At 56.3% G+C, this 22,377-nt stretch overlaps 7 protein-coding genes across 7 annotated transcripts; 4 read left to right on the forward strand and 3 right to left on the reverse strand.

Moving 5' to 3' along the window:
* Positions 1–180: 180 nt before the first annotated feature.
* Positions 181–3,176, forward strand: BKA78DRAFT_257594 (beta-lactamase-like protein; the record flags this gene model as incomplete). Its single annotated transcript, XM_066885202.1, has 2 exons — positions 181–326; positions 383–3,176. 2 exons carry the CDS (start codon positions 181–183, stop codon positions 3,174–3,176), a joined length of 2,940 nt encoding a protein of 979 aa, XP_066739630.1.
* A 568-nt stretch (positions 3,177–3,744) lies between these two features.
* On the forward strand, positions 3,745–5,416 carry BKA78DRAFT_324832 (uncharacterized protein). The gene has a single exon (XM_066889317.1). The coding sequence runs from the start codon at positions 3,901–3,903 to the stop codon at positions 5,044–5,046; it is 1,146 nt and encodes a 381-aa protein (XP_066739631.1). The 5' UTR covers positions 3,745–3,900; the 3' UTR covers positions 5,047–5,416.
* A 3,358-nt stretch (positions 5,417–8,774) lies between these two features.
* BKA78DRAFT_257228 (spindle assembly checkpoint component Mad1) lies at positions 8,775–10,976 on the reverse strand (the record flags this gene model as incomplete). The annotated part of the gene is made up of 2 exons (XM_066885166.1): positions 8,775–10,643; positions 10,692–10,976. 2 exons carry the CDS (start codon positions 10,974–10,976, stop codon positions 8,775–8,777), a joined length of 2,154 nt encoding a protein of 717 aa, XP_066739632.1.
* Positions 10,977–11,895: 919 nt separating this feature from the next.
* On the reverse strand, positions 11,896–13,883 carry BKA78DRAFT_356458 (Rec8 like protein-domain-containing protein; the record flags this gene model as incomplete). The annotated part of the gene is made up of 2 exons (XM_066892060.1): positions 11,896–13,572; positions 13,620–13,883. The coding sequence occupies 2 exons, from the start codon at positions 13,881–13,883 to the stop codon at positions 11,896–11,898; spliced, it is 1,941 nt and encodes a 646-aa protein (XP_066739633.1).
* A 623-nt stretch (positions 13,884–14,506) lies between these two features.
* Positions 14,507–18,407, forward strand: BKA78DRAFT_324837 (calcium-transporting P-type ATPase-like protein). Its single transcript, XM_066889318.1, has 4 exons — positions 14,507–14,843; positions 14,903–16,067; positions 16,118–17,419; positions 17,466–18,407. The coding sequence occupies exons 1-4, from the start codon at positions 14,706–14,708 to the stop codon at positions 18,008–18,010; spliced, it is 3,150 nt and encodes a 1,049-aa protein (XP_066739634.1). The 5' UTR covers positions 14,507–14,705; the 3' UTR covers positions 18,011–18,407.
* Positions 18,408–19,976: 1,569 nt separating this feature from the next.
* On the reverse strand, positions 19,977–21,176 carry BKA78DRAFT_39485 (uncharacterized protein). Its single transcript, XM_066893114.1, has one exon. The coding sequence runs from the start codon at positions 20,947–20,949 to the stop codon at positions 20,320–20,322; it is 630 nt and encodes a 209-aa protein (XP_066739635.1). The 5' UTR covers positions 20,950–21,176; the 3' UTR covers positions 19,977–20,319.
* On the forward strand, positions 21,087–22,273 carry BKA78DRAFT_333531 (RmlC-like cupin domain-containing protein; the record flags this gene model as incomplete). The annotated part of the gene is made up of 2 exons (XM_066890093.1): positions 21,087–21,540; positions 22,014–22,273. The coding sequence occupies 2 exons, from the start codon at positions 21,087–21,089 to the stop codon at positions 22,271–22,273; spliced, it is 714 nt and encodes a 237-aa protein (XP_066739636.1).
* Positions 22,274–22,377: the final 104 nt, after the last annotated feature.

Raw genomic sequence — 22,377 nt, forward strand, 5'->3', positions numbered from 1 at the left:
CCTGAATCGATGCAGCATCCTCAATTCGGAAGAGCCTCCTCTCCAACTAAACACCTTCACCTCTCCAAGCCTGAGCTTCGCCCAACATCGTCATCACTATCAAACCTGCCATTGATCACCCATGCCATCTGGTAGCTAGGCCCATCCTCTGCGTGAAGGCGCCGGTTCAGCGCTGCGACAATGTTCAACTTCACATCTCTGCTGGGTGCGCAGTCGACGTCACCCGCGTCGCAGTCGCTTCTCGAGCTCGACGGGGGCATCAAGATCCTTGTAGATGTCGGCTGGGATGAGACCTTTGATGTTGAGAAGCTCAAAGAGCTTGAAAGGTGCGATTGTGACCTCGTCGCCAGAACTCCAGTTCGATTCTGACGCTCCAATGCAGGCAGATACCCACTCTTTCCGTCATCCTCCTCACGCATGCGACCACAGCACATCTCGGAGCCTTTGCGCATTGCTGCAAGCATTTTCCTCTGTTCACTCGGATACCCATTTACGCAACGACTCCCGTCATTTCCCTGGGACGTACCCTTCTTCAAGACCTCTATGCCTCCACTCCCCTGGCATCTTCAATAATACCGGAATCTGCGCTGGCCGATTCAGCCTACTCGTTTCCCGCTTTGCAAAGCGGAAATAACCCAAATATCCTTCTTCAGTCTCCAAGCCCTGAGGAAATTGCTGGCTACTTTTCCCTAATCCATCCTCTCAAATACTCCCAGCCCCATCAGCCTCTACCTTCGCCATTCTCTCCTCCGCTCAATGGCCTCACCATAACGGCATACAGTGCTGGACATACTCTGGGTGGAACCATCTGGCATTTGCAACATGGACTTGAGTCAATTGTTTACGCAGTTGATTGGAACCAGGCAAGAGAGCATGTCTTGTCGGGGGCAGCCTGGCTGGGGGGCTCTGGTGCTGGAGGTGCCGAGGTCATTGAACAGCTGCGGCGCCCCACGGCTATGGTGTGCAGCAGCAGAGGCGCAGAGCGCGTTGCTCTGGCTGGAGGCAGGCAGAAGCGCGACGAAATTCTGCTGGAGATGTTGAAAGATACCATTGCCAAGGGGGGCTCGGTTCTGATTCCATCTGACTCCAGCGCTCGAATGCTCGAACTGGCATATCTCTTGGAGAGCACATGGCAGGCAGATTCTAGCCCTTTTGGAAATGCGTCTCTATACCTCGCCAGCCGGACATGTGGAGCAACGATGCGCTACACACGGAGTATGCTCGAGTGGATGGACGAGGGTATCGTTCGTGAATTTGAGGCCGCCAGTGGTGGTCAGGGTCCTGAGGAAAACAAGCGGACGAGAGCCCCGCAGGGGTTGAATAAGGGCAGAGATGCCAAGGATGATCTGAAAAAGCCAACTGCACCTTTCGACTTCAAGCACCTGAGACTGTTGGAACGCAAGACTCAAGTAAATCGCATGCTCGCCACTGAGGGTCCCAAAGTCATCCTAGCCAGTGACGTCTCACTAGAATGGGGATTTTCAAAAGAGGCTTTGCGTACCTTGGCCGCAGACAACCGCAACCTGGTGGTGCTCACTGAGCGGGTGTCACAGCTGTCTGCGGAAAAGAAGGGTTTGGGCAGATTGCTCTGGGAACTTTGGGCCGAGAGAAGTGGCGCGAATAAGACTGCGGATGATGCTGATGATGCATCAGTGCAAGAAACGGGAACTTCAGCGACTGTCCAGAATGTCACAGCGACGCCACTCCAAGGGAATGAAATCCCGCTGTATCAGCAATATCTGGCTCAACAACGTCAATTACACAATACGATGCAGACTGATGGCGCTGCTTCCCTGGAGACATCTGCAGACGTGATTGATGATCGATCATCATCTAGTTCCGAGTCTTCTGACGAGTCTGATGCTGAACACCAAGGAAAGTCTTTGAACATATCTGCCGCGTTGACCCATTCTCGGCACAAATTGGGTCTGAGCGACGCAGAACTTGGAATCAATATCCTTCTTCGACGGAAACATGTCCATGACTACGACACGCGCGGCAAGAGAGGTAGAGAGAAAATGTTTCCGTACGTTGCAAAGCGACGCCGGAATGACGAATTTGGCGACCTCATCAGGCCAGAAGAGTACTTGCGCGCCGAGGAACGCGACGAGGTGGATGGCCAGGACATGCGCAACGGAACATCTCAGAGAGAGACTGGTGTCGGTCAAAAGCGAAAGTGGGACGATCAAGTCGCCAAAGGTGGCACCGGCAAGCGCCAAATGACAAACGGCACGACCAAACGGCGCAGAGGGCAGGAAGATCTTTCCCAAGGAGGCACACTGATGGAAGACGATGTTGGCAACGACGAAGGCTCAGAATCTGAGGAAGAACCTTCTGAAGGTGCTAGTAACGGGCCCTCCAAGGTCTTGTTTTCTTCCGAGACGGTTCGCTTGGAGTGTCGCATTGCGTTTGTCGACTTTTCCGGACTACACGACAAACGCAGTCTTCAACTGTTGATTCCCCTTATCCGACCACGCAAACTTATCCTGGTTGCAGGCGAGCAGGACGAAACTCTGGCCCTGGCATCAGACTGCAGAAAGCTGGCCGAGGCTGCCGCCGCCGATTCCGCAGAGAGCGCTATCGAGGTTTTTACGCCCAGAATTGGCCTCACGGTTGATGCCAGCGTTGATACAAACGCCTGGTCGGTCAAACTCAGTCAAACACTTGTCCGTCGTTTACGTTGGCAAAATGTTAAAGGCCTTGGAGTCGTGGCCATTACTGGTCGGCTGGACGCGGAACTGCCCAAAGAGGAGGACATGGTGGACGACAAGGGCAGCGCGAAGAAGAAGGCGAAGGTGGAAAATGCCGATGGCCCAGAATCCGACGCACCCCTTCAAGACGCAGACAAGGCGGTAGTCAACGCAACGCCGGTCTTGGACGTGGTGCCAGTCAGTATGGCTGCTGCCACGCGCTCTGTCGCTCAGCCCCTTCACGTGGGCGACTTGAGACTTGCGGATCTTCGCCGGGTTATGCAGTCGACCGGCTTCGCCGCAGAATTTCGAGGAGAAGGAACTCTGCTCATCAACGGCACCGTGGTGGTAAGGAAGAGCGGCACGGGCAGAATCGAGGTCGAAGGCAGCGGTTTTGGGGCCATGGTACCGGGCACCCAAGACTTTACTTTTTACGCCATCAAGAGGAAGATTTACGAAGGCCTTGCGGTCGTGGCAGGTTATTGAGTTGTGTAGGAATACATTTTATTGGTGGCACCCAGTTCAATCCTTACAACACGTCAAGAGACTTACTCACCCCCAAGTTCCGGCGTTGCAGGCGTGGATTTTGCTCGCAGCATTTTTCTTTGAAATTCTACAACACGTGTCCGGCGCATTGCTCACATGGTCAGCAGGTGGGCAAGAAATGACTTGGCCAAATCCAACGTCGAGCCCCGTTTTCCTCTCTTTCGCTCTGTGGCTATGTTGACACTCGCCACACTCGCCATATCTGTCTGTCAATACCTTGCATGCTCACATTGGATGCACTCGAACAGAATTTGCGCTGGAGGTCTTGTTGGCAATCGCTGGCGACGTCGTCGACGACCACGTCTGCGCGTCGTTCGCTCTGCCATGTCACGCAACCCGTTTGGGGGTTTTGTTCGCCCTTGTCATCCGCAACCGCGAAAAAAAAGGGAGAGGTCATCCACGAGTTGACAATGAGAGCTGGTCAGCCATCCATCTGCTTCCAAGTCTCCTGGCCTGCTGGCTGCGTTGACGCTTTGCATCTCCAAAGGCAGATATAACAGCTGTCTGTGTACGTTCTTCACCCCTTTCTCCTCACCATCAACAACAGAGTCTCTGCGTGTTCAACCAAGCCAGCAAACTCAAGCCGCTGTCACTGCATTTGCTCTCGAATCCATCCCCTGAATATCCAACCACGCCCTCCATATCCCCAAGAACAACAACAACCATGAACGTCCCCCCTTTTGGCTGGCGGGCCAGGGCAGGCTACGAGCCTCCCAACAACTGGCGCCCCTGGGCCGACCCGTACACCAACTACTTCCCGGCGCAGCACAGGCACGGCGAACGCAATCACTTTGACCATGGCGCCGGTATGCCTCCACCTCCCCCTGCCCCTGGCAGCCACTACGATTACGACGACGTCTATTATTCCGCGCGTCACCGCCGGATGAGGCATCATCGACGCCACCGCCCCCGGTTCTGGGGTGACGACGGCAACTACGTGCCGCCTCCCGCTTGTCCGCCGCCCGCCAGTGACGACGAGGCTGAGTTGTCTTCCACCACCTGTGACGATGGTAAGGAAACGGAATCGGAGCAAGAGCAGGAAGAGGAGAAGGAGGCGGAGCCGGAGAAGCCCAAGTCCAAGCCCAAGTCCTCCAAACCTGCCAAGTCTGCGAAGTCCACCATCACGCGCACCACCATCAGTATCCGCAGCAAGAGCAAGAGCAAGAAGGACAAGGAGAAGGACGCTGCCTCCAAAGTCCCCTCCAAAGCACCCTCCAAAGCCCCTTCCAAAGCCCCCTCCAAGAAAACGAAGAAGCCAGAGCCAGAGCCCGAGGAGGCGCCCCCGACAGACTCGGACAGCGGAGACGCAGACTCAGACGAAGACGAGCAAAAAGAACAAGCTGACAATATGAGTTCGACATCCACAGGCTCCGACTCCGACTCGGACGCAGGCGGCAAAATCCCCGGCCGCAAGATCCCCGGCGGCCACCGCGCCGGCACCCACGTCCTGCACGGCCAGGCGCACACCAAGCTGCACGTCTTCAACAAGCTGGACCTCAAGCCGTGGGAGCCGCGCAAGGGCTCCAAAAGCAAGTGCGTCGGTGTCCCCAAGGGCAAGGACGGCAACTTTAGCATCGTCGCCGCCGACGTCGAGTGGACCGTCGAGAAGCTGATGAAGGCTCTTGGCCGCGGCAGCGATCGCTGGGCCATCACCGAGGTTGCTGAGATGGGCGGCAATCGCTGGCAGAAGGGCACCACGGTGGTTTTTGGTAGCGATATGGCTAAGAGGACGTTGGCCGAGATGGGCTGGAGTGACCAGAGGGGCGATGGCATTTCGCCGCCGGTTTGGCTTGTGCAGCACAAGGCGTAGGGATTTCCGGGTGCGTGGCTGGGTGTTTTGAAGAAGACGATGAGTGTCTGGTGTGGCAGTGGTAATTTGGGTCGAGTGGGTGAGCGAGCGAATGTGGCAGACTGCAAGTGATTCGGAGCTCGGGATTTCTGGTTTCCTGGAAACTGCGAGTGGATTGCGGGTGTACTCAGACTGACTGGATCGACTGTGTGCTCTCCTTGTGGTTGAGTGTCTCATCCTTCTCTCTCCTCTTTCTCATTCTCAGAACGGTCTTCTTTGGTCGGTTCGGGCGGTGAATGCGCGGGCATTCATTGTACAGGTCGAGGCATGGGCTCGGCAACAATTGCCGTACACAGCAGTAGCAACATCAGGCGTGCGCTTCAAGATTGCCAATTTGATGCTTGGTCCCCAAATTGCTTGTACTGACCATGAAGCGCTTGTAGTCAAATTTTCTACAAGACCAACCATGTCAAACGATATTTGTCCCTCAGGTGCGGCCATGCAAACAATGGCAAGCTGATGCGACAACACCACACAGCCTTCCCTCTGGGGGAACGTTCGAGAGGGAGTGCTATTCGCACGCACGTGGACGAAGATAAAAAGAAGGAAGGCGCATTACGCTCTGCCTAATCGTTCTTGCCATTTCGATCAAAGGCCTGCAAACCACGTGCGTGTCCCGTGAGCACATTGACCTTCCAGGGTGGGCAGGCGACGCCTACGCTGTCAGGGGTATATAAGCCACGCTCTTCTGCTACCCTGTCTTCTACTCGACACCAACCATCGGCGCAGTACTGGCGGACAAGATCTGCAATTTCATGGTACTTTGTGCCATTGGGAAAATCCGATGCGCCCAGGCCCACTTTTTCTTGTGCCTTTTTCTCCTCCGGGGAGAAGGTGGAATTGGAGTATATTGCGATCCTGCAGGCAGCACTGGGTAGAAGGACGCCGTGTTCGCACAAAGATGCAGATGAACATTTTATGGAGTCGTTGACAAGGGACAAGGCGCCGTACTGCCCTCCAATCAGCCTCGCACGCGAAGGAAGGATCCATGGAAGGCTCGATTGAGAAGAAGGCAATTGACTATAGAGGACTTCGTACTACCATAGGCTTTGCATCAACCCATCCACCTTGACGCGTCATTTCAAGAAACGGCGCAACAAACAAGCAGGTGGGCTTGTGACTGACGTGCGAGCTTCCGCCACGTGAGTTGGTCATTACTCCCCAATCAAGCCAAGTCCTCGCTGTCTACGGTATAAAAGGAGTCGCCCTTTCGCTCTACCAGTACCTTTCTCCAACACACATCCAAGTTGTGAGGTGGTTGACACATCACCCTGTCGGTCAAAACTTTGGAGTCGGGGAGCTTTCTGCAGGCCAGCCGGCTACTTTGTGTCTTGCCTTTTTCCCTCCGCAGTCGACTTTTCGATGGCGCCAAATTTCCAACGAGACTGGTGAGAAGAACGCAGTCATTGGTCTTCAGTGTAAATCACCATTAATCAATGTTGTTGATACGGGGCAGCGTATCTCGCTACTCGTCAGGCAGTCTTGACTCATGAGTCAAGGTCAAAATTCAACGGAGAGTTGGCGGAAAAGAAGAGTGACAACTCGGCATACTTCTTCGTTCATGTTCAAGGGGAACATGGACCAGCGGAGAAGGTTGCGAAGGCTGCAAGGCGAGGTCGTACTTTTAAATGCACTGGACGCGGTACTGACATCACCACTGGACCGATTTAAAGCCCCGAAACGGCGCAAAATCATGTGCTCACTGCTGCAAAGAGGACCTTGGATGTAAAAGCTCCAACCCCTCCCTCAGAACCAGGCAGTCAGCTATCTCCCTTTTCTAGGGTTCTTCAAAGCTGGAAGCTGAAGCAACAAGAAGCTCCATTGCCCGTTCCACTCTCTTTCCGGGGAAGACAGAGACCCTGAAAGTCTGTTGTTGGGAGATCCACGGCTCGCTGTCGCCAACGTGGTTTCAGTAATGAAACAAGGCATTATTACTCAAAAGCGAAGAATCTCAGCATTACAGTATGGCAAGATTCGGTGGTGATGGAAGATCTGGAAAAATTCATGCGTGTACTGCACCTGTCCTTCGCGGGTTGCGCGGAGAGCAGAGCAAGCACAAACAGTAGACGGGTACACGGTTGACTTCGTCACGACAGTGCCTCATCGTCCGGGATTGTGAGTCCACTTCCTGGGAGAATGTCTTTGAATCATGGACAACTCGACGCAGAGCAGCGACTTTAAATACGGCGACTCCATCGATGCTCTCATGTGGACAGGGGTAACAGAGGCTTTCGAGGCAAGCACCTGAGCCACTGGAACATGTCGTCACTTCCAAATCTGAGCACCATCTGACCCGCTTAGCGCAAGCCCGACACAGTGGTCAAGAAGTGTTTCGAGTATTTAAACCGTCCTCGCCCTCCTCGAATCTACTTGACATGCGCTCCCTCTATGACACCTCGACCAAGACATCCAGCGGTGATTCAGCATTACTTCTGCTGCCACATCTTGAATTTCCATTGTCAAAATGGTGGCTCTGGCGGTAGGAAAACAGCCCCTTGTCGCAGCTGCTACTTTTATCTGCAGCAGGTAGAGTTGGTGTTTATCTTCACCAGCTGCGACTGCGACTTCCGTCGTTGTGGTGTAATGATGAGCTTTGTTTTCCACCGCAGCCTTTCGACTCAAGCGTCTACCCTTCCAATTCTTCCAGTTTCCTGACACTCTCACACCAGAGATTTCTATCAGACACTTTGGGCACTGGGGTCTCGCGGTAGACTGCTCAGTCATGCTGTCGAGGGAATCCACATGGAGAGTCCGCTCGCTGCAAGAGCTCCGCGTGGTATCCTAGGGCCAAAGACACAACGTAGGCGCAAGCACGTACCTAGTCACCTGCCGTCGATGCACAGTCCGTACCATCCACCAAATCTCAAGTATAAAAGCCAGCACTCCCTCACCGCAAGTCGCTCCCTCTGCAAGCCGGTCAACATGCCGTGGACTCAAGAAAAAGCAGACGTTTTTGGACACTTGGGAAGGGACATCGCAAGAGTAGCCCTGCACTTTGCTTTTGGGAGTCTGCTCTGCATCGACTCCGTTGAATCCGCTTGTTTTTCGACGGCTTTGTGGTGCGAGTGGCACTGACTTGCGATGCCGTTCAACAGCACCAGTTCAACATGCTGGGGCCGGGCGTCGGGACATGGCATGAATCTGACCACCAACTCACGGGGAAAAGTGGAAGTGGAGTAATAATTCAAGCCGATAGTCCGCAAGGAACAGGCAAAACAGCAGTGCTCTGTTCCCATTGATCGTTCAATTGGAGGATTCGACTCGGCGAGTTTGTCTGCTCCAAGGTAGAGGCCTGCGGGATGAAGGATTGTAGACACCCAGGCAGTATATATACTGTTGCAGAATGCTCTTTGCAGGTGACATGAAGGCCCATGTGGCGAGCGGGCTTAGCTGAATAGGGCCTCGTTCTCATGCTTGCCTTGATTGAAGCCGGGCGTTATGCCTCAGGGGCAAACATCACATCACTTCGACCCTCGCAAGCAGATAGGCGTGTAGGAAAATTTCAAGACATGATGCTGTAGGAAAGATGGCGACGTCGGCATCATCACAGCCAAGCCGCATGCATAGATAGGGGAAGTAGTACCCTCCCCACTGTACAAAGAGCCCCCTGGACCCCAGCCCCTGAACCGCTTTCCCACAAGAAGAAAGAAAAAAAGACCACAAGGAAATTCAAGACCATTTGAAAATCGCTACCCCGCCCTCGTCGTCGCCTCCCAGAAGTCGAGCGTCAACTGCGCCAAAAAGCACGGAATCTCCTTGCGCTGCTCGACCCAAAACTCAATCTGGCCGCGAATCTCGTTGGCAAAGACGCTCTGCGGGCCGCCGCTGACCTTCATGGTGCCATTCTCGCCATCAAAGACGATCGAGTTCTTGCTGCCGCTGCCGGAGCCGTCCGGGCTGTTGGTGTTGCCCGGGTAGTAGAGGCTGGTGCAGCGGACGCGGCCGTTGGGCATGAATTCCAGCTCCCAGCCGAGGATGGAGGCGACGGCTTCTTTGAACTCGAGCGCTTTGGCCGCGTAGATTTGCTTGTAGCGCAGAGTCGATTTTTCGCGAGAGGCGAGCGTGCGGCGGAGCTCGGCGATCTCGTCGCGCGCTGCGTTCAGCGTTGCGAGTGGCACAGTGGCGTTTTCTTCGGCGTCGGCGAGCTGGCCTTCGAGCTGGGCCAGCAGCGCCTTGTTCTCCTCACGCAGTGTCCGCACCGTGGCGAGCTTGAGGGCTTCGGCGTCGGCTGTGGGGTTTGAGCGCAACTCGAGGACGCGCGTGCGGTTAGACGCCTTGAGCGATGAGAGCTGCTTGCTTTGCGCCTTGAGCTCGGTCTCGAGCGCCTTCTTGTCGGTTGATAGCTTGTGGAGCTCGTCTTGCAGCTTGCGATTCTTGCGTCGCAGCTCTCCGATACGCTCGTCGTCTGATTCATCGCGGGCACGCTTAGAGCCGACCGAGGTGTCGTGGCCTCCTTTGCGAGCCAGCTCTTCCAGGGCACTGAGGTCGGCGTTTAGGGTCGCAATCTCGGCACGGTGGCTGGAGACGAGATCTTCGAGTTCGCGGATGCGGTTGGTTTTTGCGGCGTCAAATGTCTCGGGGCGGAATTCGCTCTCTTCGGCGTCGACCATTCTGAGCTGCTCCCGCAGGAATTCCACTTCTTTGCTCGCCAGGTTCAACTGCCGTTCAAGACGGAGGCGCGCCTTGGTGTCTGCAGGGCCGCCCCCTGTCTTTGCCTTTTCCAGTTCCTCCTTCAGCTTGGCCTTCTCGTCCTCCAGAGTCTTGATTGCCTCCTCTTTGACAGTGAGTTCCGGTTGAACGGCACCAATGCGCTCAGTCAGTGACGCCGTCTCCAACCGTTCCCTGATGTATGCCCTGGCAAGATCCGCAGGCGACTCGAATTGGAGCTCGCCCTCGGTGCTGGACTGGCTCTCGAGGTAGGCAGTCCATTCTTTCTTTTCATCCTCAAGTATTTGCCTCTTGAGATGCTCCTCGCTCAGCTCCCGGCGCAGATCCTCCATCATGCGCACCTTGCTCTCCAGCGACCTCTTTTCTTCTTCCACAACCTCGACGCTCTTCATATTCTTGCGGAACTGCTTCAGCTCCGCCGCCTGCTCCCTGTTTATCCCCTCTAGCTTCTTGATGTGCGCCACCTGCTCCGACAATTCCCTCTTCAGCACCGCCAGCGTGTCTTGATCTCCTGCTTGGGCTTTTAACCTGATCAGTTCGCTCTCCATTTCTCCTGCTTCTGCTTCCCTCTTTGCCAGCTTTTGTTGAGCAGCTTGCAATTGATTTGTCTGTGCAGTCAACTCGGCCCTCAAGTCGTCAAATGACTGTTGTAGCGTGTTGTAGCGCGTCTCCAGCTCATTAAATCGGTGTTTGCTTTGGCGCTCAATAGACATTAATTCGTTTTGAGCTTCGTCGGCGTCTTCCTGTAGCGAATTGGCCTTCTCCTGAAGGTTCCTGACTTTGCGTTCGAGTTCGAGCTTCTCGTTCGATACTCTTGCTTGGGTATCGTGTAATTCGCGTACGACAGCATCGTATTTGGCCGAGGAGGCTTTACTTGCGGATTCGGCGGCCTGCAGGACTGTCAGAAACTGAAGATCCTCCACGATGGGCATGCTGACCTGTGCCCGCTTGTATTCTGCGTCTGCCTTATTCTGTGCATCGCGGAGCTCAGCCTGGTGGTTGAGATTGCTCATCTCGCGCTCCTGCTTGAGCGATTCCAGCTCATAATGCAATGTGTTGATCTGCGCGCGCAGCTCCTCATTCCCAGAGTCGGCAACCGGTGGTCTCGCGACGGATTGCCGCAGCGTTTCGCGAAATGACGGCGCAGGCGCAGTTGGCTCATCCCCAGTCTCGCCGGTGAAGAAGTTGAAGGAGGGTTGGTTGAGGTTGCGACCGGCCGCCATGGTGACGGTTGCGTCGCCAGACGTGCCAAAGTTTGTAAACAAAAAGCTGCGGCGCTCTGCGATGGAATGCGAAGGAACGAGAAGCGTGCGAAAGGTCCGGAGAGGTGGGAGCCTGACGAATTACGGAAGATCAGACAATGGCAACGGGCCAAAGTTATGGTGTTTGTGAGAAGTCGAAACAATGGGACAGCGATGATGGTGAAATGCGCTTGGGCTTGTGCAACCGACAAGAGCGGGCCGTACCTGGACGCGGAGTCAGCTGGCTTTCCCCGGCCCATCCCCGAACGTCACCAATACCATAGGTCGCCTCACCCATGTATTTTGATGTCTATGGAAGCTGTCAATTTGTCACCACAGAACTATATTCCTGCTACCATCTCAGAAAAACTTCACCAGTTAGTGGTTGGGATTGCTACCTAAGTCGTTCAGCCGCGAAACGCGCGCACATCTATCTACCCCAGTTCCAATCCTGATGCCTCCTCATCCCACCCCAAACCATGCTGAATGAATTCCAAGTCATGATGTCGGTGAGTCTGCCTTGCAGCTCCCATCATCCAAAGCCCCCGAAGCCGCCAGTCCAACGGGAAATAGACCAGAGCATTCAATCCAACCAGAAAAAGCGCACGGAAGAAAATTGCTCAAAGAAGTGCCTCGTCAAACGAAAAGGGGGCCCAAAGGAGCAAACCTCAAAAGCCTCCTGGCAAACAAACCAAATGTGTCCTCAGAACGCCGCCACTCCGACCCACCAAGGCGCCAATTTTCCCTCCAGGCCATCCACCGTCCAAAATTTACAGCCCGTCAACGTACAGCAAAAGCCCAGCAGAACCAATGAGTCGCCACCAAGAAGATTCCAAAATTTGAAGCGTTGAGCACCAAAGCTCAACTGTTCATGCCCAATTGTAAGACCCAGGCGGCGTCATTACAAACCCATGGCGGCCGCGATGCCTTGCGCGCCGGTTGAGGGTCCAGCGGCACCAGCTTGGCCTTCTTCCGCGTTCTGCGCCTGGCTTGCGATTTCACCACCAGCGCTCATCTCCGCCCAGTCACCCCACAGGCCCCTCTTGGCGCGCACTCGAATAGGGGCGCCCAGCTCGTCCGCCTTTTGCTCGACCTTGATGGCGTCCTTGGTTGCCAGGACTAGGCACTCGAAGAACATCTTGGTGGCATCCGCGCGGGTGGTGGTGCGCTCCGGGAGCATGTCTTGGAAGAGAACGGAGCGCTGTTGGCGCTTATTGGGGGAGTTTTCGGCCTCGGCGCCAAACTTCTCACGCAGCAGGTGCACAGCGTGCTGGGTGCCGACCGACACGGGGCCACTGTCGGCAGGGTGGAGTAGTGGCATGGTGGTTTCGTCAAAGTTGTCGCCTGGCAAGGGGGACATGGGCTCCTCCTCTTCATCCTCGCGGACTGGCTCCACAGAGGCGGCGCGGTTGGGATCTTCAGTATGTTCCTCTTGTTGGATATCGAGTGTCGTGTCGCCACCGACGTCGACCGGACCAAGGGAAAAGTCGATGGCAGACTCGTCAGGAATTTCGAGTTGCGGTACATTCTCCTCGTTGGCCTCCTCGGCGTGGACAGCAGGCTGATCACGCTTGCGCTTGAGATCCCGGGAACGGCGGACGACCTCGAGAGACAGGATTCCGCGGAGTTCGGGCGCCCAGCCCTGGCTACGTCCGTCGCCCAAGATGCTGGATACAAAGCCGCCGCTCTTTTGCATGTTCATGAGAGCAAGCAGAGCGGGGTCTCTGGGCAGGAAACTGGCAGGCTTGAGAATCTGAGAACGATCATTTTGAAGCGCCTTGAATTGAGAGTTGGACAGCTCAGTCTCTGCGTCAGCCGAAATGACCTTGCGGCGCTTGGCGCGCTGTGCGTGGGTAACGACCTCTTCTTCGGGCTCAACAACGGTCGCCTCTTGGTCGAAGTGGAAAGTCTCCTCAAGTTCACGGGCGACACTGGAGCGAGCGGAGGAGAGCGGGGAAGCAGAATCGCGTTCGCGGTTTTCTTCCTGAGCATCTGGGGCCGGCTGCTCTTCTGCAGGGGTCTGAGCGCGAGAAGTCTCTTGCTCGGGGCGCGGCCCTTCCTGTTGGCCGTCTTCAGAGCGCGGCAGCTCGTCGTCCATGCCTCCCATGGCAATGTCGTCATTTCCAAGACTGAGCCTGCGGCCAAGGTCGGTGGCAGTCACGTCGGGCTCATCGCCAAAGTCCAGTTCAATCCCGTCATCCTCGAGGGGCTTTGGAGTCGAGGCCATTTCGTCTTCAAGGGCCCGGGGCGGAGGCGCATCACGTCCGACTTCAATACTCTTGTCCATGGTGATGTCTGGGCCTTCACTAATGTCAAGGTAGAGGTCATCATCACCGAGCTGCAGGGTCTCCTGAGCCTGGCGGTCCTGTGTGTCTAGCAAGTACTGGCTCGGCGGATCCAAGAGCGTGGGGTCTCGGCGGCCAAGTTCAATCTCGGGCTCTTGAGAAAGGAGCAACGATGGGTCAGGCATGGGCGCAAGCAGATCCATCTCTGTCAAGACATCTGGGAGCGTCAGTGAAGCGGGGTTCACTGCCTGGACCTGGTTTGCAGGGAGGTCTACGTTTCCCGGGCGAAATGCCTACGATTGCGTTAGTTTTAATAACCTTGGAGGCAGAAGAAACCTACCAGCTTAATCTTCATGAGGGCTTCATTGCAGTCGTCCAGCAGGTAGCGGGCTTTTCTGCTGTAGATTCTGACGACACCCAAAAGCAGCTGACCGCTCAAGCGGAGTGCCATGGGAGCCTGACCCGACTCGACGATGGTGTTGACATGGCTTTCAATGTTTGATTGAAGAATGTTGCTCTTCGAAAGCTTGCGCTCGAGATTGGCAGCCAGCCAGACACGGGCGAGCGGCCCAGTCTTGGAAAGGAGTTTGTCGGAATAGAACATGTTGAAGACGAATAACCAAGAATCTCGCAGTTGGAGCGGCGGCCCTCCGGTTGGGGCGGGCTCTCACCGCGTTGTTTTGTTGACGGGGACGCGACGGCGGGCGGACGCGGCTGCGGGCGCGTGGGGAGCCTAACACGTTTCGCGACCTGGCGATTTGATGGCAGAGAACGGGCGCGGAGGACGTAGCGACAATGGCGGAAGTTGGTAGCAATGCGCGCCGCGAGGAGAGTGGTCAAGTCGGATGGTGGGTGAGGGGTGGAAGAGGCTGCGGTGGAGTGGATGACGGTCTTAGTCTGGTGGTTGAAGGCGGAAATGCTGTGGCTGGAGCTCTGGTCGTCTTATGTCATCATCACCGCCAAGACTTTTGGTTGACGGGTCCCTTTTACCTTATCTTGGTCGATGCGATGGACAGGGAATTGGGAATTGTCAAAGTGAAGTCGCGTCCAACATTCACAAGTGAAGTGAAATCGAGTCTGTCGCGACAAAAATAGCGACAAAATCCACACACGTCGACCTCTTCCCACGCACTCGGAGGAGCATAAGGCCTGTGCAGCTCCTCGCTAGTGCGCATGCAGCTCTTCGCCCGCCGTCGGGGGTCTGCGTCTGCGTCCGCGTCTCGGTCTGCTCTGCTCTTCCAGACACGCTCACCTCTTTGACAAGCTCGCTGCTTCTTTTTTCCCTTTGACACTCCCTCTCCTGCTCGCCCCCTTGCCGCCCATGATACATCCTCCGCCGACGCCCTGACTTGCAATTCGTCTTTCGTCGTCCTCCCACACCATCTTGGTGTCTCCGTACTGCGCACCTCATCCCGGCCATGACAACATGTCGAGACGAGATTCCCCTGCGCTACCTCTCTACAACTCTGCCGAAGCTTCGTCCTTGAGGCCAGCCTCTCCAAAGCTGACCTCTGGCGCTGCCTCGAGGTCCTCGTCTGCTCCAAGGTCCCGCGCTGACCAGCCGGTATTGACGCCGTCCGCCACTTTGCGACACTTCCGCTGACAAGCCATTTTGCTCCTCAGTCACATTCGTCCAGATATTCGGCCCTGACCACCGAAGAGGCTGCACAGCAGCTACGGACCAGCCTGAGATCTGGATTGCCGCCCTCAGAAGCTTCTGCAAGGCTACACGATTATGGACTCAACGAACTCTCAGGCGAAGAGCCGGAGCCGCTCTGGCTGCGCTTTCTCAAGCAATTTCAGGAGACATTGATACTTCTTCTCCTTGGTTCTGCCGCCGTTTCATTCATAATGCGCCAGTATGACGATGCGTTGAGCATAACCGCGGCAGTGACTATCGTAGTCACGGTTGGCTTTGTTCAAGAGTATAGGTCGGAAAAGTCTTTGGAAAAGCTAAACCAGCTTGTTCCACATTCGGCACACGTCATTCGCGGACAAGCTGCTTCGATCTCGCGCAGAGCTTCTCCTATGCCCAGGGACTCTGCTTCGCAATCTACGGATAGTCTTCAGGATACCGTGGCGGCCCTGGAGGCTGCGGAAGTGGCATCTTCTACCATCTCTGCCAGCCAGCTTGTTCCGGGAGACTTGGTGTTATTCCACACTGGTGACCGCATACCTGCCGACATTCGCATTACCCATGCAGCCGACCTAACAATTGACGAGTCCAATCTTACTGGAGAAAATGAACCCGTATCCAAAGACCCGCGCGTCATCGACCGCCACGCATCTCGTTCCTCTTCGCCGAGAGCGCCTTCGTACTCGTCTCCTGCTACTGGTACTGTCGGAGCAGACATTCGGCTGAACGACCAGAAAAACATTGCATTCATGGGCACGCTGGTCAGATCAGGGTACGGTCAAGGCATAGTCATTGGAACAGGTCAAGAGACGGAATTTGGCGCCATCTCTGCGTCACTTCAAGAAATTGAAAGCCCGCGGACGCCTCTGCAGCTGTCCATGGACCGCCTCGGCAAAGATCTCAGTTACATGTCTTTTTGCGTCATCGGATTCATCATGCTGGTTGGTCTTTGGCGTGGATGGGAATTCTTGGAAATGTTCCAAATTGGCGTTTCACTGGCCGTGGCTGCTATTCCAGAGGGACTGCCGATCATTGTGACAGTCACCCTGGCCTTGGGCGTGCTGAGAATGTCAAAGAGGAATGCGATTGTGAGAAGACTGCCCAGTGTGGAGACTCTGGGCTCCGTGAATGTGGTGTGCACCGACAAAACAGGTAAGACCTACAGAAGACAGGGGTGAGCCATGGTTTTGACCACTTTCCAGGCACTCTGACCACAAACCATATGACCGTCACCAACATTTGGCATTTCGACGACAAGGAGCCCGTAGATGTCAACCGCAGCCAAGGCGCAGCTGAACTGGATCCGGCGACACGGACAATCCTCCGCATTGGCAATATTGTCAACCACGGCCGCCTGGTCAGCTCGGCCGCGTCAAACTCCACTGCCGCTGTGCTTTCATCGACGCTGGGAAGTGGCGATGATGGTACAGGTGCCAAGAGTCGATGGGTCGGACAACCCACGGACGTTGCGCTTCTTGACTTGCTAGACGAATATGGCGAAGATGACATTCGCGACAGGATCGGCTCAAGGCGCAATGAAACGCCATTCAGCTCGGAGCGCAAGTGGATGGGCTGCGTGATACAAGGAAATTCTGGTTCAGTTAGCTCCAACGCCTCGGACGTGGCGTACATCAAAGGAGCATTGGAAAAGGTTCTGGAACGATGTGACACGTATCTCACAGCACAGGGCCGCGAGGCTGTCCTCGACGAGGCCAAGAGGCGAGAGGCCATCAATGCCGCGGAGCAAATGGCGCAAAATGGCCTTAGAGTATTGGGCTTTGCAAGCGGTCCTGCGAAATCAAAGCCCTCGAAGAACCGGAGTGGCAACTCGACGCCTGTGCCCGATCGCGCTCCGGAAAAGGATGAGGATTTTTACCGCGGTCTGACGTTCGCTGGACTGGTTGGCATGAATGATCCTCCTCGCAAGGGCGTGGATCGCTCCATCAGGCGACTCATGGCTGGCGGTGTCAAGGTCATCATGATCACTGGCGATGCCGAGACGACTGCCGTGGCCATAGGAAAGAAGTTGGGCATGCCCATCAGCCAGAACTCGTCGATAGGACCCTCGGTCTTGCGCGGAGACGAGCTGGATCAGATGAGTGAAGAGGATCTTTCCCAGGCCATTGCTACGACGACCATCTTTGCGCGCACCAGCCCGGAGCACAAGATGAAGATTGTGCGCGCCCTTCAGGCCCGTGGAGACGTTGTAGCCATGACTGGTGATGGTGTAAACGATGCTCCTGCTCTCAAAAAGGCAGATATTGGCATCAGCATGGGCAGGCTAGGCACAGATGTTGCCAAGGAGGCAGCGGACATGATTCTGACTGACGACGATTTTTCCACCATTCTCTCTGCGATTGAGGAGGGCAAGGGCATCTTCTACAACATTCAGAACTTTTTGACGTTTCAGCTTAGCACCAGCGCCGCGGCACTCAGTCTTGTCCTTGTTAGCACCTTCTACGGCCTCAAGAATCCGCTCAACGCCATGCAGATTCTTTGGATCAGTAGGTTTCTCGATTCCTACTGGTACTCTTTGCTAACAGTCTGCAGACATTCTCATGGACGGCCCGCCGGCACAATCGCTTGGTGTCGAGCCGGTCGACCCTGCTGTCATGACACGGCCGCCTCGTAGCAAGACGGCGCGCGTTCTCACACGGCCTCTGCTCCAACGCGTTCTCCAACAGGCCTCAGTCATCATGCTCGGCACCCTGGCCGTGTACATCACCTGCCTCTCGGACACGGGAGCCGTGGACGCCCGCGACACGACCATGACCTTCACCGCGTTCGTCTGCTTCGACATGTTCAACGCCCTGACGTGCCGCAGCGAGTCCAAGTCGTACCTGCGCGGCGAAATGACGGTGTTTGGCAACAAAATGTTCAACTACGCCGTCGCGGGCAGCCTGCTCGGCCAGATGGCCGTCATCTACCTGCCGGGCCTGCAGAGCGTGTTCCAAACCGAAGGCCTTGGCCTGGGCGACCTGGTGCGCCTCGTCGCGCTGGCCAGCCTCGTGCTGTGGGCCGATGAGGGCCGCAAGGCGTATAGACGCTGGCTTGCGAGAAGAGGCTTGGTGGGCACATATAGCGCGGCTGTTTGAAATGGAAATTTTTCTTTCTTCTCGATTCCCGTTCCGTTTCCCCCGGCAGCAGTTGCCACAGATAAGATGAGTGTGCGAGTGCGGGGAGGCATGGGCTGGTGTTTTGGGAGCGTTTTCTCACGCGTCTTTGAGTACATATATACATCTCCATCATCAAGAGGGCTGCTGTCTGGTTCGTGAAAGAGGCTTTGTGTTGTTTGGATAAGTGTTGTACGAATGATGGCGCGGCGGGGAGTGGCAGTAGAGGGTTTTTGGAAAGAAGAGTAAAAAAGAATGAAGGCGGAGAGTACGAATTAACGACTTTACCCAATCTCCAGATCAAGCTGTCCAAAATCAACCTCTTTATGAGGTGGTAGTATGAACTGACAGCGATGATTTTAGCATCGACTCGACCTAAAAGTCCGCTGAAGACAAGCCTTCGGCACATCATGGCAAGCAAAACGAAAAAATGAGACCAGCGGCCCCCCCCCCCCCCCCCCAGGCCCCTCCTCCGCCTGGGGATGATCGACCCTCACACATACCTTCCACGGCATTCCCCTCCACGCATCGGCTCCATGCCATGCCATTTCGTCCGTCGCAGCCAGAAACAGAAACAGCGGCGGCATTCCAACTCCACGCATATACATACATGCATGCCGCTCGGTTCGGCGCAAAAACACACGGGGTTCGAGTGTTCGACTCGACCCGCCCGACCGCCCGGATGGAGGAGCCTGTAGTCCGCAGTCAAGTCCGACATGGTAGAAGCACGCCTCTCCCGCCGGCCGGCCGGCCGTCGGTGGCGTTTGCTTGATTGACGAGTCTCGGAAGAAAAGGAACAAAAGCAACGAGATTGATGAGTTGAGGAGAAGAAAGTGGGTCGGCAAGCAAAGCAAACCAAAGCAGCGCAACGGAGCCTGAAGAATTGGAAAATGCGTGTCTTCCCCCCCTCCCCCCTCCCCCCGAATGGAGAGAATGGGGTTTGTTTCCACACGGCCGGGTCGGACTGGATGGACCCCGTGATTGACTGAGCAGCTAGCTGGCTGGCTGGCTGGCTGCGAAATGGTTTCGCGGAGATTTCGGCAGCTGCAGGAGTAAGTAGGTTCAGAATCGCGGCTGCTCGTGGCTTCAACTCGGACAATAATTCCTCCACCAGCATCATCCAGCGCGTGACCAGGAGCTGAAGCCGAAGCTGAAGTTAAAGTGGCGGCGGCAACGACGACGACGACGACGACGACAACGCCCGCCGAGCGCGCGTGTGATATGGGCAAACTACGTGGACCGGGTGGATGAGTCCTCGGCTCTTGTTGGATCAGCAGAGATGAGAGGCAGAGAGAGACACGGCCGAGCGAGGAGTGCAGTGCGTGTGGAGAATGGGAGTCGAGTCGTGCTACGCGCGGCTGTAATCAATCAATCATGCGAACACCTAGGTCGTTGAGAGGATGGGCGGCGGCTGTTTGTCTCGGACTGGACCGACCGACCGACATGGCGACGCGATTGGAGAAGAGTGGCAAGTCCTCGTCGTCGTCTCGTTTGCTTCGAGCTTCTCTCGAGATGCTTAGCGGCAGTAGGAGGAGCCGCTTCCAAAACAAGATGGTGAGCATTCGGCCTCGGCAAGAGATGATGGAAGATCCGTAGACAGACCATTCCAGACGAGCGAGCGTCCCCAGATCCGTCACCGTGTTGTGTCTTTGGTCGAGTCGGCGGCGCTGAGACAATAAGCAGGCGGATGGAGTAGGAAAGAAAAGGCGGCTGCTGTCGTGCTACGAGGAATCGCTCCCAACGACCAGGCTACCACCACTCCATCCTCCGCCCTACCTACCTGTTGCACGCCTCGGCAGGTCGGTAGAGGTGTGTTCAGTCGGTGTGCGGGTTCCTGCTTCCTGTCTGTGTCTTGTCTCTCTTCCTTTCTCTGCCGTCCTCTGCCCTGGCTTTGGTGGACGCCATCTCAAGGGGTGGTGCGCGACGACCAACAAACGACGCGCCTGACGGGCTCGCCCGCTGTCTGTCGATGGAGTCGTCGAGCGAGTAAGCCGCTCTCGCTTTCTGTTCTGTGGTCGAACATCGCAAGAAGCGGTCAGCAAGCACTGCTCGATTCATTCGTGAGTGCGCAGCGGGCGGCTCCAGACAGCGACAGCGTCTGCCCCAACCCAGAGCTTCCTCGACGCCACAGCGTCGTAAACGACAGAAAGGTGTCGAGAGCACGTCGAAGCGAGCGCGTCCAGACAGGAGAGGCAAGAGCATGGACATGGCGGGAATGGGTTGGAAAGCCACCGCGTCGTCGTCGTCGTCGGCGTCGTCGTCGTCGGCGTTGTCGTCGCATCACGCTCGATTCAGTCTGTCTCGCGTCGTCTCGTGTCGTCTCGACACTGCCCGGATTTGCGAGAAAGATGGCCAAGCAAGACAATGGCTCTTCCGCGACCAGGGCGCTGGTGATGGTTGGCGTGCACCAGGCCGAGTCGCGCCCAAATCGAGCACTTACTCACTCGATCCTGTCGGCCAGTCGACCAGGAACAGAGACGACCATCCGGCGACGGCGCATCTCCCCGGACGAACAATGAGCAAAGTGTGGGCTTTGTTTTGGGGTACAACGCTGCTGCCCATGCCATGTGGCGAGGTGTGTCGCGGTATTTGTGCGTGGTGGTGCTGCTGCATTCCTGGCCTGGTCTCATGGTAAGCTTACTCGTCTGGGCAAGACTGAATGATGGATGCCACCACTTCTCTTGCCAGCACGACTCACCTGCTCCATGAAAGACATGGCATGGCATGGCACGAAACAAAGCCCGTGGGATCGAGTTGCCTTGGTCCTGGTTTTTTTTGGATCCGAATCTGGATCTTGGGGGTTGAGTGAGGCAAATAAGGGGCAAGAGAGGACAGGACGAGGAAGTGAGCCTCGTGGCCATGTGTGAACAAGTCCTGAAGGGAGAGAAAGAGGGCCACCACGCACAGCAGCACCACCACATAAAAGCAGGTTTTCTGCCATCTGCTTGAGTGGGAGAAAAGAGCAAGGACAACGAGACGACGAACTCCAGATTCGCCCCTTTTTGATCTCTTCCCACCAACACCGCCCTTGGACATTGTTGTCAACTCACTGACCACCATGCTCTCCACGACGCTCCTCACCGTCCTCCTCGCCCTCACCAGCCCCTCCCAGGCCGTCGACAAAACCGTCAACGGGCCACTCGTCGCATCGGCCATAACGGCGGCGACGCGGCTCGACCGAGCGGCGCTCTTCAGCGCCAACGAGAGCGTCTTCGACTTCACGACGCACCCCTACCACACGTTCTCGCCGGGCGGCGTCGTCAACGCCAACCGCGCCACCTTCCCCCCCGTCACGGGCAACGGCATGACCATGGCCATGCTGTACCTGGGGCCGTGCGCCATGCTGCCGGCGCACTTCCACCCGCGCGCCTCGAACTACGTTGTGAGTGTTGTCGGCACCACCGAGACGTACATGGTCGAGGAGAATGGCGCCCCGACGGTCAAGGCCACGTTGAACGAGGGGAGCATGACGATTTTCCCCAGGGGCAGCGTCCATATGATGGAGAACCCGAGTACGTATACTTCCATCTCTTGTTTGGACGACGTGACTGCGTTGCGCATGTTCTAGTTGCGTCATTGCATTTTTTTCCCTGCTTTTCCACTTCTGCCTCCTCTTGCTTCTCTTTTCGCGTTTTGCCCCTCCCTTGCGGCTTGCGGCTGCAGCGAGGCTCCTCTTTGCCTTTGCCTTGCTTTGGGGAGATGGACTGCGGCGGTGTTTGTGCAATGGTGGTACAAGCCCTGTCTGTCATGTCAGTTCATGTACCCCTGGCGTAGCGTTCGGGAGGGGGCGGCGGGCGCTCACTTTCCTCTTCTTTGCGGTCCATCACGTCACGTTGCACACGCGCGCGCAGTGCCAGGCCGGACATTTCCCCATCTATCCGTCCGCCTGGGCTGTCTGTCTGTCTGTCTGTACGCTGTCGCACGCGCGATCCTCCCGTCGCTTCCACGCTCATTTCCCCAACTAACCCCCTCCCCCATCTCACAGGCTGCACACCCAACACACTCGTGTCCGCTCTCAACGCCGAAGACACAGGCACCACCAACCTCGCAACGACGCTCTTCAACGCCTTCCCGGACGAGCTGGTGTTCCCCAACTTGGGCTATGCTATCGACAACGCGACGCTCGGCCGCATCCAGCACGACATGCCGGGCGTCGGGACGGGCGCCATTTGGGGCCGGCGCGAGTGCTTGGTGAGGTGTGGGATTAAGACCAATGGTACGAGTGGTGGGGCGCCGGGGTATTGATGGGGGGGATTGGAGGGGGAAGGGGGTTTGGATGGGGAGGAGAATGGGAGGGTAGGGGAAAGGGGTGGGCGGGGCCGCAAGGCGTGATTTTGCGATTTTTTGTT

The sequence above is a fragment of the Phyllosticta capitalensis genome, assembly GCF_038381095.1.
Source record: "Phyllosticta capitalensis strain CBS 128856 chromosome Unknown BKA78scaffold_11, whole genome shotgun sequence".
In the NCBI taxonomy this organism is placed as follows: Eukaryota; Fungi; Ascomycota; class Dothideomycetes; order Botryosphaeriales; family Phyllostictaceae; genus Phyllosticta; species Phyllosticta capitalensis.

Bases quoted from the DNA above. Each gene is read 5' to 3' on its own strand.
- BKA78DRAFT_324832 (XM_066889317.1), top strand. From the start codon at position 3,901: ATGAACGTCCCCCCTTTTGGCTGGCGGGCCAGGGCAGGCTACGAGCCT.
- BKA78DRAFT_324837 (XM_066889318.1), top strand. From the start codon at position 14,706: ATGTCGAGACGAGATTCCCCTGCGCTACCTCTCTACAACTCTGCCGAA. The intron at 14,844-14,902 runs GTATTGACGCCG...TTTGCTCCTCAG, and splicing joins GGTCCCGCGCTGACCAGCCG to TCACATTCGTCCAGATATTC. The intron at 17,420-17,465 runs GTAGGTTTCTCG...AACAGTCTGCAG, and splicing joins CATGCAGATTCTTTGGATCA to ACATTCTCATGGACGGCCCG.
- BKA78DRAFT_39485 (XM_066893114.1), bottom strand. From the start codon at position 20,949: ATGTGGTGGTGCTGCTGTGCGTGGTGGCCCTCTTTCTCTCCCTTCAGG.